General features: G+C 38.7%; 1 protein-coding gene across 2 annotated transcripts in view; it reads left to right on the forward strand.

Moving 5' to 3' along the window:
- TTC7A (tetratricopeptide repeat domain 7A) overlaps window positions 1-18,286 on the forward strand; it is a 192,315-nt gene that overhangs the window by 40,665 nt on the left and 133,364 nt on the right. For both annotated transcript variants that reach the window (XM_088147914.1, XM_088147920.1), the window contains 2 exons: window positions 1,289-1,426; window positions 5,803-5,886. In XM_088147914.1, the coding sequence (XP_088004040.1) occupies window positions 1,289-1,426; window positions 5,803-5,886 (222 nt within the window). The remainder of the gene's footprint in view (window positions 1-1,288; window positions 1,427-5,802; window positions 5,887-18,286) is intronic.

Genomic DNA, 18,286 nt, shown 5'->3' on the forward strand with positions numbered 1-18,286 from the left:
AATCTTCCAGCATCTTCCTTAACATCTCTACTTTCCATCTTTAGTCTGTACTCTCCACCCTTCAGTGGACCATAAACAATCCCTTCCAGGAGTCTCCAAGAGCCTGCTGGAATCAGCACTGCCACATCTATGAACTTCCTGAAATGTTTTAAATCAGAAACACCAGCATCTCCAACAGCATTCCAGCCAGACGCAAGCTCTCCACTCTTAATTCTCTCAGCTCTTGCTGAGCCAAGTGACCTCCAAATTATCTCAGAGCTGGCAAAAATGGCCAACCCCTCCACTGGGAACTGCAACATAAATTTCACTGCCACAGTAGTTACAGCCATCTTCCAGTAATAATAAAACCAAACTCCATGAACACAAATTAAACACCACCCCCTAACTGAACAATCCAATGAAGACAAATCCCAAGTAGTTATCCACATGGGGGACAGATGTGTTCACCCAGGCACAATATAGATCTATGTATAGATAGATATAGTTGTTCTCCATTTGAACATTGCAACATTTGAAGGGGGTTATCTTGGAATCTGCCTTTGGCTCTGGAGTCTTAGGTTCTGCACCCTTACAATATGTTAAGATTATACTCAGTGACGGATGCCTCTGAATATCAGTTGCTGAGGAACAGCAATGGGAGAAGGTTGTTATACTCCATTCTGTATGTGGGCTTCCCAGAGGCTGCTGTTGGAAACAAGAGGTTGGGTTCAGTAGGCCCTGGATTTGATCCAGCAAGTTTTTTCTTTCATATTTGCTCAAATATAGTTGCTACTTTTGGAGTTCTTTGTGATTGAGGGATTGCTAGAGTGGCATATAGCCAGGCAAATATGCATGTTTCTATTTATTTCTTCAACAAAACCAAGTGTGAAATTGTGGAGGACTTTCTGCAGCTATGCTGTGGTGTAAAACAACCCTAAGATGAACAGACTGGGATCATCAAGTGTTGCATAGGCTAAAAATGGTGTGCAAAGATAAGTTTTTAAAAAATAGGATTAAATTGTAAGATAATTATTTTGAATGTCAGTTCAGAGAACAGCAGACATTGCAAAAAGACTATTATGATTCTTATTATGAGATCACATTTTTTCAAAACATAGGAAAATAGTATTGCCCTGTTTTGTCTTTGTAATCTGCCTTCTTGAAATTAGCCTTGTGTAGATGAAGGCATCAGTTGGTGCAATGCTTTCTTGTGCCCATGGTGAGGATTGAAGACCTTTCTGAGATGCTTTTGATCTTCTCGTTACCACTGGGCAAAAATGTCTTTTTAAAAAATTGAATTCATTCTCAGGCGAACCAGGATGCAGTAATCAGCCGAGCCCCTGAACAGAAAGACGATCGAGCCATCAGTCTCCAGGATGCATCAGCAGTTTATGATCTTCTGAGTATCACTCTGGGCAGAAGAGGACAGTATGTAATGCTTTCTGAGGTATTTATTTGTTTATTTATTTGATTTGGTACCACCCAACTTCAGAGTGACTCTCAATGGCTCACACTAGAATAAACAGAATATAAAACAATACAATAAAAACAAAACCATACAACAGAAAAACCAGACTACAAAAGTAGCAAAAGAACAAGATAGTGAATCCAGCAGACCACACAGAACAAATACCACCAACAACCATCAGGGGGCTCCAGCCACCTTAGCTCAAGGTCTGGGAGAACAGCCAGGTCTTTAAGGCCCTCCAGAATGCTCTCACATCTCAGACATCATTCCAGAGGGCAGATGTCATGACAGAGAAGGCATGCTTCCTGGGTTCTGATAGATGACACTGTTTGATTGAAGGAACTGGAGCATGCTAACCCTGTGAGCTCATATTGGCTGGCCAGAAGGTAGCAGATGTAGCAGAGGTATCACATGGGCATACTAAGGCATGCCCATAACTGCCTGCACCACTGCATTCTGGGCAAGTTGAAGCTTCTGAGCTGTCTTCAAGGGTAAGCCCCATGATTGTGCATCACTCTTGAATGAGGAAGTGCAACCCCTTCCAAAGTTAAAGATAGAATATTCCTGGAACCCGGTGGCTATAATACCCACAGCCACTTGGTTTTGGTAGGATTGAGTCAAAGACTGTTCCTCTCTATCCAGGCCTGGACAGCCTCCAGGCACTAGGACAGGATTGATAGCCTCACTTGGATGTCAAAATATATAATTGCGTATTGAACCCCAAACTGATGGATAAGTACTCATCCAGTACTTTCATATAGATGCTAAATAGGAGTGGAGACAGAATCGAGCCCTGTGGAATCCCACAAATGAAGGGCTTAGAGAGTGACCTCTCTCCCCCAACCACACCAATTGGAACTGGCTCCAAAGGAAGGAAGAGAACCAAGACCAAGTGGTTGTGGGTATTATAGACACCGGATTCCAGGAATATTTCATCTTTAACTTTGGAAGGGGTTGCACTTTCTCATTCAAGGGTGGTGCACAATTTGGGAGTCTTCTTGGACTTACACTCTGCTCAATGACAGGTGGCAACTCTGGCCAGAACCCTACCCTTCCCTTCCCTTCCCTTCCCTTCCCTTCCCTTCCCTTCCCTTCCCTTCCCTTCCCTTCCCTTCCCTTCCCTTCCCTTCCCTTGTTACATTCTAAATCCTTTCCAACATCCACACACCAACCTGAACCAGCTGCAAAATAATTGCATAAGTGAAGCAAATTGATATATTAAGGTGTAAGAGATATGGTGCTTCTGAGTATACAGTAAGCCCAATAATTTATTATCCATACTAGAACCAAAGTTAGAATTTCTCTCCCACACACATTCATCTTATTTTCTTTCCCTCCTAACACCACCCAGCATTATTTTTTAGGATCCATATTTAGTTGTTGTTACTGTTAGACATCTGAGAATCAGAATCTGTTGCTACTCTCCTGCAATCACCAAGAGTGCTATTAGCAGATCTTGATTTACTTTTGTCACATACAGGGTCATAAAGATAGTTTCTTTATGACACCTCTAGTGTACTTGTTCTTTTTAACTAAAGACTTGGGACACATAAAAAAGAGTGCAGATTATAACTTCTGTTGTTCACTTTCTAAACTAAAAGCTTCACCCACTCAGACATATACACACCCACATATACCAATCCAACTCAAAGTGTAGCTGGCCAGACTAAGCTTCAGCTCCAGAATAATCAAGGCAGGACATCCACCATGCACAATTTCTAATTCTATATGATGGCTCCAAAGTATTACAGATCCCATAGACTTTTATAACTTCCAACAAGATTTAACCAATGCAACAAGGCTTGGTTAATCTACCTTGGCACTTTTTCATGCCTCCTGGAACTGTGGAAACAAGAGTACCATTGCCTCATCCAGTTCGTCTGGGAAGCATTGGTCATTTGGGAATCTTGTTGTATCTTCTCTGAAATCTTCATTTTGATCATGTTGCCTAAGCTAACATTTTCTAGAATACTTTTTCTGCCTTCACAGCCTACTCTGAGTAGGTCTCATGTGCACCATCCTTCATACATATCAATTTGCACAAATATGTGGCATCAACTATATTGTGGCATTAAGTGCAAGTGAATATAGAGGGTATCAAGAGTAAAGAAGATGACCTTGAGAGAATAAGGAAAAATATCTTGATGGAGATATGCAGACTCCATTGCCAAGGCAACAGAAACTAAACCATTCTTTAAGGCCAGAATATCCAGATAACCTTTGGAAGTGGCTCAGATAGATACCTGCCTCTATAAGGTAACTATAAGAAGGAAGAGGAGGTACAGCAAAATCGGGCTTGCAAGATTCTGCTATTATCACCAATTTCAATAAAAAATCATTTTAGCCTTCCTGTGGAGTTATTTCCTGCTCTGGTCTACCTAGTGAGACTGACAACAACCTTGCAAATCTGATTGTGCTATCCCTCCCCTCCTTCTTACACCCCAGTGAATTAGGGAGGCATCTGCCTGAACTTCTTCCAAATGTTATCTCATTGTTCTGGAGTTAAAAAATGTTTCAGCCTCTTTTACCTAGGTAACAGTTCCTGCATATCTCCATCAAGATCTTACTCTTCCTTACTCTCTACAGAGAGAGATAGAGTGCCAGTTTGGTGTACTAGTTAAGGATGTTGGGAGACTAGGAGTTCTAGGCCTCCTTAGGCACAGAAGCTAGCTGGGTGACTTTAGGCCTCTCTCTCAGCCCTGGATTGGGAAATTGAAAAACATTTATCAACCAATCTGCACAGGAACAGAATAGTAAATTACAGTCCATAATCTTAAAGAAAGAGGCTTTCATTCTGAAGTGGATTGACTGGGATGATGATGATGATAACTTAGAATAATAATAATAAGTTAGACTTTAGAATTCAAACAGACAAGCACCTGCCACACAACACCCCAGACTTAACAATTGTTGATAAGAAAGACAAAAAAGTCTGGATAGTGGACTTTGCAATACCTGGAGACAGCAGAATAGAACAGAAAGAACTGGAGAAAATTACAAAATATAAAGACCTGCAAATAGAATGACTTGGCAAAAGAAAGCAAACAGACTATCAATAGTTATAGGCGCCTTTGGTGCAATCTCAAAACATCTGGAGCACCACTTGAAGACCATCGGCATTGACAAAATCACTATCAGTTAATTGCAAAAGGCAGCTTTACTTGGAACAGCTTACATCCTGCAAGAGTACCTTTACCGGAGGAGGATAAAAATGCCAAATCCAGTCTAAACATCTGGCTGACTGTGCAACCAACAATAATACACACATACATGTTTTGAGTCAATCTTGCCTCCTGGTGACTTCATGGACTGGTCCATACAGTTTTTTTGGCAACATTACAGAAGCGGTTTGCCATTTGCCATTGTCTTCTGGGATTTTTAAAAAAAACCATCCCAGTCTAGGGCTGAGAGAAAGTGACTGACCCAAAGCCACTTAGGAAGCCTCTGTGTCTAAGGAAGGGCTGGAACCTGGTCTCCTAGCTCCCAGTCCAACTCTTAAACCATTATACCACACTGTCTCTCTAGAGACAATATACTCGCATTAATATACTAATATATGACTATGTATGTTTAACATCTTTTGTTCAACCTTGGTTTATAATACTTGTTGAAGAGTACCCAATACATCCAAGAAGTATATGAAGAAATTATATATAATATTTATGACTCCATAGGAATTTGAATTATAAGGCCAACTTTTAATGTTGAAGGTATGGTAGAATGCTTAAGCACCTAAAATAAACAAGTGAATAAAAACTCAGTGCAGGTGTTTATATTATTTTTTTCTTTTATTGTAATGTTATAAATCTTGATACACTGTATTATTTCAGTGTAATTATATTTATGTACTATAATTATAAATTATGAACATTCTATTATTTAGAAAGCATACAGTATTGTAAATAAGAAAAAAGTAAAAATTCTATCAATATTAATAGCATTTTAGGATGTCAATATTGCAGGCATAAAATTATTTAACTTTTCATCCAAAATTGAGTATAACATAAAAAAGGACTACTGCATTTCATACCAAAGTAGTACTTATGTGAGAATAGTTTCAGTCTGAAACCAATTACTTAATATTAAGATCTCTATTGTATTATTATTTTTTGTGGGTTTGTATGTGTTGATAAAAGGAAATAAAAGATAGATGAAGCAAATTTAATAAATGTTAAAATACCTGAAAAATAAAAAGAGAGAGAAAATAATAATAACAATAATAATGATGCAGACTATTGATTTCTGGCTCCCTCCTTTTTATACATTTGCTAATTTGTGATATTTGTAAACATTCAGGCTCCCTTAAAATCCATACTCTCTCTCTCTTCATATATTGTATATCTTTTTCTCCCCAGTGTTTAGAACGAGCAATGAAGCTCGCATTTGGTGAATTTCATCTCTGGTACCAGCTGGCTCTGACCATGACAGCTTGTGGTAAGGTAAGACTTAAGCAAACAGACTATTACACAGGTGGAATTATTGCTGTTATCCATACTTAAAAACAAAATGCAATCTGAATTATTAGTGCTATAAGAGTACAAGTGTATATTAGTAGAAGTTCTCCTCCTTTTTGAATTTTTCCTATATTAATATTAGTAGCGATGGCCATCCTTTTTGAATATAGGTGGTTGAGTGCCTAATAAGGTAACCCAAAACATCTACACACTATTCAGAAGAGGCAATACAAAGGAAACAAAAGACCAGAACATCTCACCAGCAATCATCACCCAGATAAGCAGAGATTAACACCAAGATTATCACCAGGCAGCCAATCATGCAGTAAACAATACCCTAATCAAAGAACTACCAGGAGGAAAAACAGAAACAAACACACACACACACACACACACACACACAAACACATATCAACCCTGGCAGGGCAAACCACTGTATATAAACAGAGAGCAAACCCCACTCCATTCTAGTACTGAAGATGTTACCTAGCCAGGTAACAAAACATTTGCAAGAAGACAACTGAGCTCAGAGAACCCCAAGGACTCCACAGAAGTAACCAAAAGTAAGATAGTAGGTTCTGTATACTCAGAGAATACCTACAGTATATACTTATACTATAGGTAAGTATAAAAATGTGTAAAGCTAAAGAAAATGTCAAGTAATTATTTTTAAAAAATATGATGAACATATATGCCCAGTCCCAAAGCATCCAAGCTTCTTCTTGTTGTTAAAAAAAAAAATCTACCAGAAGTTTGACAACAATTTACTTTGTTTTCTTCTGTCCTTAAAATTTCAGCAGCCAAACTTAAATGGGGAAAAATGTGCTGCTTTTGTTGTTGAAGAATTGGGATCCAGAAAGCTTTGCCAATATATGAAAATTACCCAGAGATCAACCAGAAGATTTAGATCTGTCTTCTGCCTAGCCCTCTTCCAGGTTGCTTCCTAAACTTATTAAATATTCTGGAATTGAGCAATACCACATTTACATATTAATATTAGGACTGTGTAAAGAAAAACTTCCTGATAGCAATGGAAAAGTCCTTCGTATAAAGCAATGGAAAAGTCTACCTCTGGAGATTGTGGGGTCTCAATATCTATAGATTTTTAAGAATGGCTAGATAGCCACCTCTTGAGGATAGTTTAATTGGTTTTCCTGCATATTGCAGAGGATTGTACTAGATCAATGTTTCTCAACCTTGGCAACTTTAAGACATGTGGACTTCAACTCCCAGAATTCCCCAGCCAGCTAGATGATCTTTGTGATTCCTTTCACCTCTAGAATTCTATCACTCTGTGAAATACTCTGGCAGAAGAAATGTCCTCTTCCATCTGGCAGTGTTTCAATCCTACTTCCAAAGTGTTCCTAAGAGATTCATATTATATTCAAGAGGGAGAGATATAATTGGGAGAACTGTGCAAATTACAGTTTTTACTATGCTATGTATCATGATGCTAGAGACTCAGGGGTAGGGGCAGAGAATGATGAGCAAAGATAATCTTATCCTGTGAAGCCACTAAAAGCAAAATATCTCTTTTTATCTGCCCTGGACCACAGCCAAGTCCAAGCTTCATTAAAAACAAGATCTCACATCTGAGGTTTTCTTTCAAATTTGTAGTACCAAGAATGGGACTCATAAATCTGTGATATCACAGAAACAGTTTGATGAGTCCTTCTATTTCCCCAGAAACCTTCACATTTTGAAAACAATTTTTTTCTTTTAAGTATAAGCAGAGAATCTGCTCTTGGTCTATATATGTTGTGCCCTTTTGTTTTAATTCAGCATTCCATTCTGCTTATCTCTCAATAAAATATTACATTTAAAATATTAAGTTATTAAAATGACAACATTAATGTAACTTCATCTTGCTGGTCAGCTCATTAGTGAAACAGAAAGGTGGTCTCTAACAAGATGTATGTATATTCATATATCCAAACATACTTTTATGACTTCCCTTAACTAAGACTATCTTATGGGTCAGGATGGAGAACTTCAAGCCTGAAGCTTCAGGTGACCCACTGATCCTTTGAATCTAGCCTGTCATCTTTGTCTTTGGCCATGTCATCATGTGTTAGTTAGCCTAGGGGAAAAAAGTCTTATTTTGCATGAATGGATTGTTTCTTCCAGGGCAGATAATTGCGTGGGGTAGAGTAGAGAGCAGATCAGAACATGAGACCAAGCTGAATATTGTTTAGTAATGAGCTAACTGAATAATGACTATAGTTATATACTGACTGTCTTCCGTGTTGGGAGTGAGGAGGGAGAAACCCAGCTAAGGGCTCACGGCATGTTCAGCAGAATTGGGCTTCCCAAAAGTGAGATCCCCCTAAGCAGCGGAAAGGTTGAAGCAGGCTATGGTCTTAAAAATGAAGAGGGTTTGGCTGTCTGCTTCTGTTGCTCTGCCCCAAGAGAGAGCCCATGTTTGCCTTGTACTGATGAGGGTTCTGGTGGACGAAGCCTGTCCATGGATTAGCACAGTTCTATGTTATTCAACAGGTAGATCAGACTGATGGGGTCATTTTCCTAAGCAGGATTTTAAGGCATAGTGACTTGTACATCCAATTTTTTTTTTAAGATAATCTTTAATTTTTAGTTGAGGTTCTGCAGGTATTCTATTTTCCATATACACTTTTAATGTCTCATTTTGCAGAATCCATCTGCAATGTTAATCTAGAGGGAAGGGGGGAGGAACTCCAAATTAAAGGTGGCATTGGAGCCCTAAATTTCTTGAATGAGCTCCAAAGTTGGGCATTGCAGGATTTTCAGGCAGATTGACCTAAGTTTCATTAAGGTAAAGATTTAGCTAAAGATTTTTTTCCAATTTCATTCTCTACATATCCTTCCTTCTTGGGGAGTAAAAGAGAATACTTAACATGGGCCTGGAATTTCAAGAACCGTTCCCTAATCAGAAGCATGCATGAAAAAATGGCAGCAACTTTGTAAATTATACTCAAGGGTGTTGTGTATCTATATAGGATTTTCAAATCTTTCAAGAATTTATGATGTTTGCTAGAGCTAGTCAGATGCAGAGTGAGAATCAGAGCAAGCTACTTTCTGGCCCAGGCCTTTCTCTAATAAGTCAATGAGCTTGTGCAGGATTGGCTGCTGGTATTTATGACACACTGGTTGAAGGAGCCACTGTGACATGCATCTAACAGCAGGAGGGAGGGACAAATTCAATATTTCATCCCAGTGAAAGGATGGGTTTTCTGTAGGATTGCAGCACTAGAGGAAATACTTTTTCTGTACTTGTTTGAATCTTGATAATTAACATTGGCACTCCAGTTAAGGGTCTTTACATTAAAAAAAAACCATTGCCAAGGAATGCTATATGCAATGCTAAGGGTAGTGTGTATCTTTCTGTCTTACTAAAATGCATTATATGAACATGTTTATTCACCAAAGCCATGTTGAGCAGTGGAGGTCAATATCTCTGGACCCATCTCTTTCTGACAGTGGCATATAGAAGATTGTGATTTGGAATGTAAAAGGAGTAAATGGTAATGAGTATGAATTAACAAATGAAATGAAAGAAAGAAAACCAAATATGCTGTGTGTCTATGAAACAAAGAGAAAGAAAAAGAATATAATACAGTAGATCTGAATGAAGGTAGTCTGATCTTATGGAGTTGATGAATACATGTAGAGAGGTATACATTTAATTATGAATGAAAGGAGTAAAAGGCATATCAGAAAATAAAAATTGGTGTCTTCTAAATTGTTGTGGGTGCATATGAAAATAGGAATTCATAGCCTGGTGATACTTCTATGTCATGCTGCAGTGAATGACAATAATGGAAGATCCAGAAATAAGTCTTGGAAGAAACTGTGCAATTCTGAATGAGAACAATCCAGGGGAAATTTTGCTCTGTTAGATTATATGAATGGATGAATGGGAATAAGATGAGAGAATATAGAACAAGTGATTGGGCTATGTAGAAAGTCGAGAATGAATGAGAATAATGACTGTTTGGTAAGTATCTGCTTAGAAAAGGATTAGAGGTTAGATTAACCTGCCAACTAATAAAGAAAGTAGAATGTAAGGAAGGAGGATGTGGAAGCTGCTGTGAACAGAATGAAAAATGTCACAGAAGTGTGTGGAGTCACATTAATTTGAAGTATGAAAAAAGATTCTTGATGACATAATGAAAAACTCTGGATGAGAAAAAACGCATTAAAAGAATGCTGCAAAAAATAAGGATGAGAGAAAGATATTGTATCATGTGTGTAAAGAGAAAAAGATAGTTGCAAAGACTGTAATTAAAAACTTGAGGAATGGTTAAGGCTAAAGGGTACAAAAATGCAAAGTGATTTTGATAGAAATAAAAGTTGTTTTGGAAGTGAGCACAGAGGCAAAACAAGGAACCTCCAGCAGAACAACAGAATTAAAAATAAATGTGATGAAATTATTTGGGATGAAACAAAGATGAGAAAATGCTAGAAGAATTATTTTAGGGATCTGTAGGGGAAAATTATAGTGATATGTCAAAGAGTAAAATAGCTATAAATATTAGTCACCAAGAAAACAATTGATAAATAGAAGTCATAAATCCTTTGTGAATGCCAAAAAATGGTAAAGTAGTGGGTGTATAATGGTGTAACTGGAGAAAGGTTAAAATATAAATGTGGCTTGCTTATTGAATGGCTGTGTAACTTGCTTAACATGTGCGTGAAGACTGAATTACAACTGGAGGAATGTTATGTTCTAAACAAAGGGAAAGGTAACAAGAATGAATAAAAAAAAATTATAAGGGGATTAGTTTGTTAAGTATGCCTAGGAGGGAGTTTGACAGAATTTTGATTGAAAAGTTACAAGAGGTAATAATGTGCAAAATGTGAGTAATGCAGTATTAATTGCATTTCTATTTTGCCACAGTCAAGGCTGGACAAGGGATGCACCGGCCATCGGTTTGCCTCTTCAGCAAGGCATTGGGACATGTATAAATGTTAGAAGGCTTATTATGTATTTGTTGATTTAGAGAAAGTATAAGGTAAAGTGAATAGGATTGAATTATGGAATGATTTGCATGAATCTGGTGGTGAAAGTTGGTTATTGAGTATGAAAAGAGCGGTATACGATGGAAGTAAAGAGTGCCTGAGAATAAATGGAATAAGCAAATTGTTCAAAACTGAGCATGGAATGATGTCCCCTTACGAAGTATGTGTGGATAGTAAAGCCAGAAGTGATAGGATCAAGAATGAATGGATGCTTAACGCAGTTGGAACATAAAAGTGAGTGCTTTGGTCATATAGAGAGCTAGATAGAATGGATAAGGATCAAACTGCAAAACAAATATATGAAGGAAGAATGAATACAACACGAGGAAGGGGAATATAGGAAGTTATGGTTGAATGGAATTTTTGAGATCCACAATAAGAGAGGGAAGAAATGAAAAGAACAAAAGGCTACATAAGAAGTAATGTGTGGGCATAATGGAAGCAAGGATGGTTAGTAAGGATAGAAAGATATTGAGAGTCATAGTGATTGATATTGATACAAACTAGATTTAACTTTTTTTTTTTCTTATCTCATTTTTTAATTTATTTGGTTTACTACTTCTACAATTTCTTATCCCCGTTTGCACTTTGCATAACACTGCTTATCTCAAAAGGGAATCGTTTGAGGATTTGTATATATGTTAAATGCAAATAAGTGGGGAAGTCATATCTTTTTAAAGATATTCCTTAAGATATATTTTTTAAAATAGTTTGCTGGATATCTTTTCTGATCTCCAGCATATTTAGAAGAACTGTCACTATATTCCATAGTCAGGATCTACAGGGCATTTGTTATGTGTATAATTAAAATATTTTGTACTCTACTGGAATGTCTAGATATACTGTAAATACAAATCAGACAGCTAGAAAGAGAAGAACTCTTAAAAGCTAAACTAAAAGAGCTTAAGAACTTCAACGTGGTCTTCATTTTTTTCAAAACAGAAAAGGCACATTTAACGAGGGCACAAAAGGGATAAAGAAAGTGGCATTTGTTACAAGATATTACCAAGCCTAGAGAAGTTTGGACTCTGTTTCCCTTATTTTCTACCTTCCTGTTCAACAAGAACAGCTTAGAGACAGAGCTAAGTGTTTCTTCTTTATGCTCAAATTAACCATGGCTTTCAGTTTTTTACTTGACACAGGCTGACTTGGGGAATGATGATCTCTCTATTGCTGGAAGTATTTAAACAGAAGTGGGCATCATCTGTCAAAGATGGTATATCAGTATCCAGCACTGCAAGTTGACTGCTGAGATCGATTAGATGATTTCCAAGATTTATCCTGCCTCTATAAATGTATCGTTCTAGGAGATAAGGAACATATCTCCCTATACTTCAACAGATACTGAATTCAAAGTCAAAAAGATAAGGATTGTAATTTTTTCTCCCAAGCCCAGCTCCAGTTAGCCACTTGCTGAGAGTACAGCTAGTCCTCGTTTTGCATCTGCTTCATTTAGCAACCATTCAGTTACAGCGGTGATGAAAAAATAACTTTATAACTAGTCCTCACATTTATGACCTTCATGGGTCTGTAAAGCAAAGGAAAGTAAGATCATAAGCATAGTCATGATTTCACTTAGCGACTGCTTGCTTAATGACCAAGTTGCTGGTCCCAGTAGTGGTCGCTAAACAAGGACTACTTGTATTCTTTCTTATTAGCATCCTCCAAATGCGCTAAGCTACAACTCCCATCATCCCAGCAATCATGATCACTGATGTATGCAGTATATGCCCACAATGAACCCTAAAGCTATTTTGTTAAATCTCTACATACTAGTATTCCAGACCTAGCATAAAGTCAGCATCAGCAAGATCCAAATAATATTAATTTTATTTGAATGAGAAATCAGTCAAATGTCTTGAGTCACAGTATGTAAACATGGTTAAGTCAGAGATCTAAATTGAAATAATGAGGCAAATCAATAATAAGTTTCAAATTTGCTTTCTTTATGAATTCATTTGGTGGGCCTTTGGAAAATAATTCACTTTTGGTGAGAACAATAATAGTGACTCAGTAGGACTGTGAAATAATCCCCTGATTTAAGATTATGTACTCATAGCTGTTGTTCCTGTTGTCATTAGAATAATAATAGCAAAAATAAGAATTATTGTAAACTGTATTTGTAATAGTTGTTATTGATCATGTGTTTGCCCAGACCATGATGTCTTAAGCAGGAAGAATGTGCTAGCCCACAGTTCATTACTAGGATAAATGGTTCTCAGTTGTCAAGGGTGATCTCTTGAAAAAGGGGATCAGCTTGAAAAGAAAGCAAACATCACGCCCAGTTATACCAAGTAGGGCACTTGTCTTCTGTCAGGGACTGTTCCTTATGTACCCTGCCTCTCCTCCTCTGTCTAATCCAGGAAGAGACTGGCTGTACTATTACATAACTTGGAGGCAACCAAGGTGGGGAAGAAGATAACATTTCATTTCCAACGAATTGGAACCAGTTGTTATTGTGGTAGGGGATTTTTCTGATTTCTCCTTGGTGCACCATTTTTAAAAAAAAAAAATTCTGGTAACTCTGTGTGAGAGGACAGGGTGCTAGCAAGAAGGAAAAATGGGGATGACGACAAGAAAGGCAGCTCAGGGAATGAAGAGCCCAGATAACCTGCAACTTTGTGTATGATTGACAGGCAGCAAGATCTCGGGAAGGCCAAAGCTTGCTGAGAGGCTTGAAACTGGGGAGGCAGAACAGAAGTGAATATTTCTAACATGGTCCACTGTTCTCTAAAAACATCAACCCCATCAATTTGGCAATGTTTTAATTGTTCCTCATTCTAATTCATTCCACGATTTGTGGATGTTAAACTTGGACATTGCAACAGAGAAATTACATATCTGATGCTATTTCATTTGAGACAGAGATGAGTAAAAGCTGATACGATAGACGTTTATAAGATGATGCATGGTATGAGCAAATAGGTTTTTCTTCCTCTTTCTAATCATACTAGAACCCAGGGTCATCAGTAAAACTGAATGGTGGGAGATTCACAGACAAAAGGTGAAAAATCTCACAGAGCATAACTAAGCTGCGTAGGCGCAGAGATAGTTGAGTTGAGTTGAGTTGAGTAGTTTAGTTTAGTTTAGTTTAGTTTAGTTTAGTTTTAAAATGGGATGGGACAAATTCATGGAGGATAATGCTATTCATAGCAATATGATAGCAACTATAGATGCCTGTTATCTTCAGGAAACTATTACCTTCAGGAGAATGGCAGCACATTCTAATACCAGTGTGGGAATTAGTGGGTTTACTCACCTGTCCTGCTTGAGGCCTATCCAGGAGCATCTAATTGGAAAGGTGCTGAATAAGACAGGCCTTTGGTCTCATCCAGCAAGGCTTTTGTATCATACTGATGTTATGCATTAACCCACTCTGATTATTAGCACGGGGTCTGATGATCTGCAGTATGTTCTCATGCTGCTTCTCTGTAGAGGTCTCCGAATACAGACAGCAAAGAAGACAGCTTCACTTAACTGACTCCTGAAATATTTTCTGGGCAACATGAAGAGGAGGCTTTGCAAATAGATGCTCTGCTCTTGCCGATACCTTGGTTATTTGGAGGCTTTGTGTGGGTGAGAGAATGAAACAGTTCCTAAATGATGTTTGCCAAACCACTACAATTTTGGCAAAGAATATTCCACAGAGAAGGTACTGTGAGGTTTCTCTGCAATCCATTGCCACTGTTTATTTCACTTTCAGCTCCTGGCCTTATTAAAAAAAATAGTGTTATACAAAATTGAGGAGCTCCACTGCAGTTTAATATAGTTTGAACAGAGTGTATTGGTATTCAGAGACTGCAACCGGATTGTTGCAAAAGCAACAGCCTTAAAAACTAACAATTGTATTATGGCATATGCTTTCATGGATAGAGTTTGCTGTAGCAGCTTCATAATGTCTATTCCTTAGCTGCTGGTAGGAGTGTCGATGTGTGCACACCCACATTCATGGGAAAGAAATGGTAAGCAATGAAGACAAAAAAAAAAAACAATATGGAAAAGGTATATATAATGAGACAGCCAGTTTGGTATAATGGTTAAGGCATCAGGCTGGAAACGGGAGATTGTGAGTTCTGGTCCCACCTTAGGCACAAAGCCAGCTAGGAAGGAGGCATAGCAAACCAAAAATGTTGCCAAGAAAACCGCAAGGACTTGTCCAGGCAGTCTCCAGGAGTCAAGAATGACTCAAAATCACAAAATACATACATACATACAGTACATTGAATATTTCATTACAGCAGGGAAAGGAATCTGGTTCTCCATATGTTGCTGAACTCAAGCTCCTGTCCTAGAAAGTGTGGCCAATGGGATGCTGAGTGTTGTAATCCACCAACATCTGGGAAGCCACAAGCTCCCCAACCATTTAATTTGATTTGATAATTAAATAAAATTGACCTGAACTTTGTCACCCCTGCTTAGAACTAGAGTATATACAGCTTTAGGCCTGGAAGAGGGAAGTTGAGTTCATATCCCCTTATTGACTTACTGAACAGTCACTGTGGGTCAAACCAGATATGTCTTCCTTATGTGTCAATGAATTTACCAATAAAAATTTTTTTTAAGTCTATAGAAGAGGGACACTATTATCCTCCCAAACTACAGAGGCTCTGTATTGTCGAAGGCTTTCATGGGAAGCCCCCTTCCATGGGAAGCCCCCTGAGCCCAGTCGTAGCAAATTTCTACATGGAACATTTTGAAAAACGGGCTTTAGAAACCGCACCTGTTACCCCAACAGTCTGGTTCCGATTTGTGGATGACACCTTCGCAATTTGGAGTCAGGATGAAGAAGACCTACAGAAGTTCCTGAACCACCTAAACAGCATCCACCCCAATATACAATTCACCATGGAAAAAGAAGTGGATGGCCAAATTCCATTTCTAGACACGTTGGTCATACGCAAACCAGACCACACAAAGTCTACAGAAAACCCACCCACACAGACCGGTACCTACACAAAAACTCCAACCACCACCCACGTCAGAAAAGAGGCATTATCAAAACCCTCATGGATCGTGCCAATCGGATCTGCGAAACCCAATTCCTAAACTCTGAACTTAACCACCTTAATTGGGTCCTACAAGCGAATGGCTACTCCAAGAATGAAATAAAAAGAACCATCAAACCAAGAAAGCAACATGCGACTGAAGAAGAAAAACAGCCACCCACCAATAAAGTATTTCTGCCCTATATCAAAGGGGTCACAGACCGCATGGGAAAACTGATGGAAAAACACAATTTCCAAACAATCTTCAGACCCACCAGAAAAGTACAAGAAGTGCTAAAATCAGCAAAAGACAAAAGGGATCCCCTCACCACTGCAGGAGTATACCGCATACCATGCAGTTGCGGACAAGTATACATTGGGACCACAAAACGCAGCATCCATACCAGGATAAAAGAACACGAAAGACACTGCAGACTACAGCAACCAGAAAAATCTGCAGTAGCTGAACATGCTCTCAAGCACACTGGACACAAAATCCTATTTGAAAACACAGAGATACTGGACAACACCAACAGCCACTATACCAGGCTATACCGGGAAGCCATTGAGATTCACAAACACCAGCACAGTTTCAATAAAAAAGAGGAGAGTCTAAAAATCAACAAAACCTGGCTACCAATCCTGAAAAATACAGCCTGCAAAAGGTCAACGAACTCAGCTCAACCACCAGGACATGTGAACAGTTCACACAATGAACTTGCTAATCACCCCCAGCAGCCCCTCGTTAACAATTCAGTAGAAGGAAAAAACCCTGCCTCATCCCCAGGAAAATACACACAGATGCTGACTCCAAAACAAGCAGCCACTCAGTAACCCCCCCCCCCCCCAGATCTCTATAAATACCCACAGAAGGGTCACTTCACCCTGGGCACAGAGAGAACTGCTCCTGTCTGTGCTCCTGCACTCTGAAGATGCCAGTCACAGGTGCTGGCGAAACGTTAGGAAACAAGACTTCAAGACCACGGTCACACAGCCCGGAAGACCCACACCAGCCATACAGAGGCTCTGTTGTTGGAAAATCTGAGTCTAGAAAAAGAGAGAGTGAAAGGTCATATAGTCCTAAAGTTTGTCTATACATTGCTAATCAGACAGGCAGAATCAAACTAGAGTTGCAGGACCTTGGATAGCTGTAGTATCTGGAGCTCAGGTCCAGTCTTTCATCCCTCTTGGCCATCACTCCTCCCTTTGAGGCTTCACCCTCTTCCTGAATAGTGGAGAAACATACTTTGGTAGAGAACTATATTACTGGCCTAGTACTCTAGTGCCTATCAGTCAAGTCCTGATATAAGTCCTGATATATTTCAACAATACTAGCAAAAAAAAAATCTGAATGTATTAGCCCCCAGTTTAGAGAGTCAACTACTCACAGAAAAGGAAAAGAGATTACTGCTTCATTAAAGTAAATCTAGCATCCATTGCTGGTTAATGCTGTTATCAGGACCAACTACAATAACAGAAAAAGGTTTACAGATTTTTGAGTTCTCACAAGCTCTTCAACAGGGAAGGAGCTACTCCAAAACTCCTAAGATAGTGAAGAAGCAAGAAAATGTTTTTTTAAAAAAAAGCTAGGTAGTTTATGGCATGATGTCTGCAGTTCAAAATCAGTTTTGTAGTCAGCTTGTGAACTGAACACAGAGTCAGGTGTTAGGTATTCCTAGTAGGTATCTGCAGGGCATCTGCAAAGAGAGTCAGGGATGATGATTTGCATATTTGTGTCAGACATTGGGAGACAAGTATGTAAGGGAGGTGATGCAATTGATGTCACTGTCTATGTGTCGTCATCTGGCATCATTTTGGTTTCCTGTGGATGCTGTTGACTACACCTGACCTTCAAGTAAAGGAAATGGTTGCTTCCTCCAGCTCTGACCATACACCCAAACCTTGCCATGGTTGACATACCCAGGAAGCATCAGCTATATATATTCTTATCATCATCATCATCATCAACAACAACATCGATGTCTATGGCAGAAATGAAATGGCTCAAAAATATGGTTACAGTGCAAAACTATCTTTTTATCTTGATGTTTAAAGTTTTGCAAGAGCAGTACAAAGCCTCCTAGACCATCAAAGAGAACTCTGTGTGTGTGTGTGTGTGTGTGTGTGTGGTAATTCCAGTGCAGCAGCAGCAAGGGTTGGGTTTGATTTGGGAGGCTCCTTCTGTTACTTCCCTTACAAAAGCTTAGTGTGGTTGCTAAGTAACCCACTAAAAAAAAGGAGAAACATTTGTCTTTGCATTGCAGTCAGGAGCCCTGAAGGATGCAAGGGTTTTAGAAAGCTCCTTAAATAGCACAAGCAGGAAAAGAAGTTAAGATTGTAATCAAATCTTGAACCAACAGATATACAAAGGTCAGCTAACCAGGGGATACTCTGTGGATCAA

The sequence above is a fragment of the Python bivittatus genome, unplaced genomic scaffold (genome assembly GCF_059951505.1).
Source record: "Python bivittatus isolate LINGU-HERP-01145 unplaced genomic scaffold, Pbiv_v1 ctg000020_np1212, whole genome shotgun sequence".
Classification (NCBI taxonomy): Eukaryota; Metazoa; Chordata; class Lepidosauria; order Squamata; family Pythonidae; genus Python; species Python bivittatus.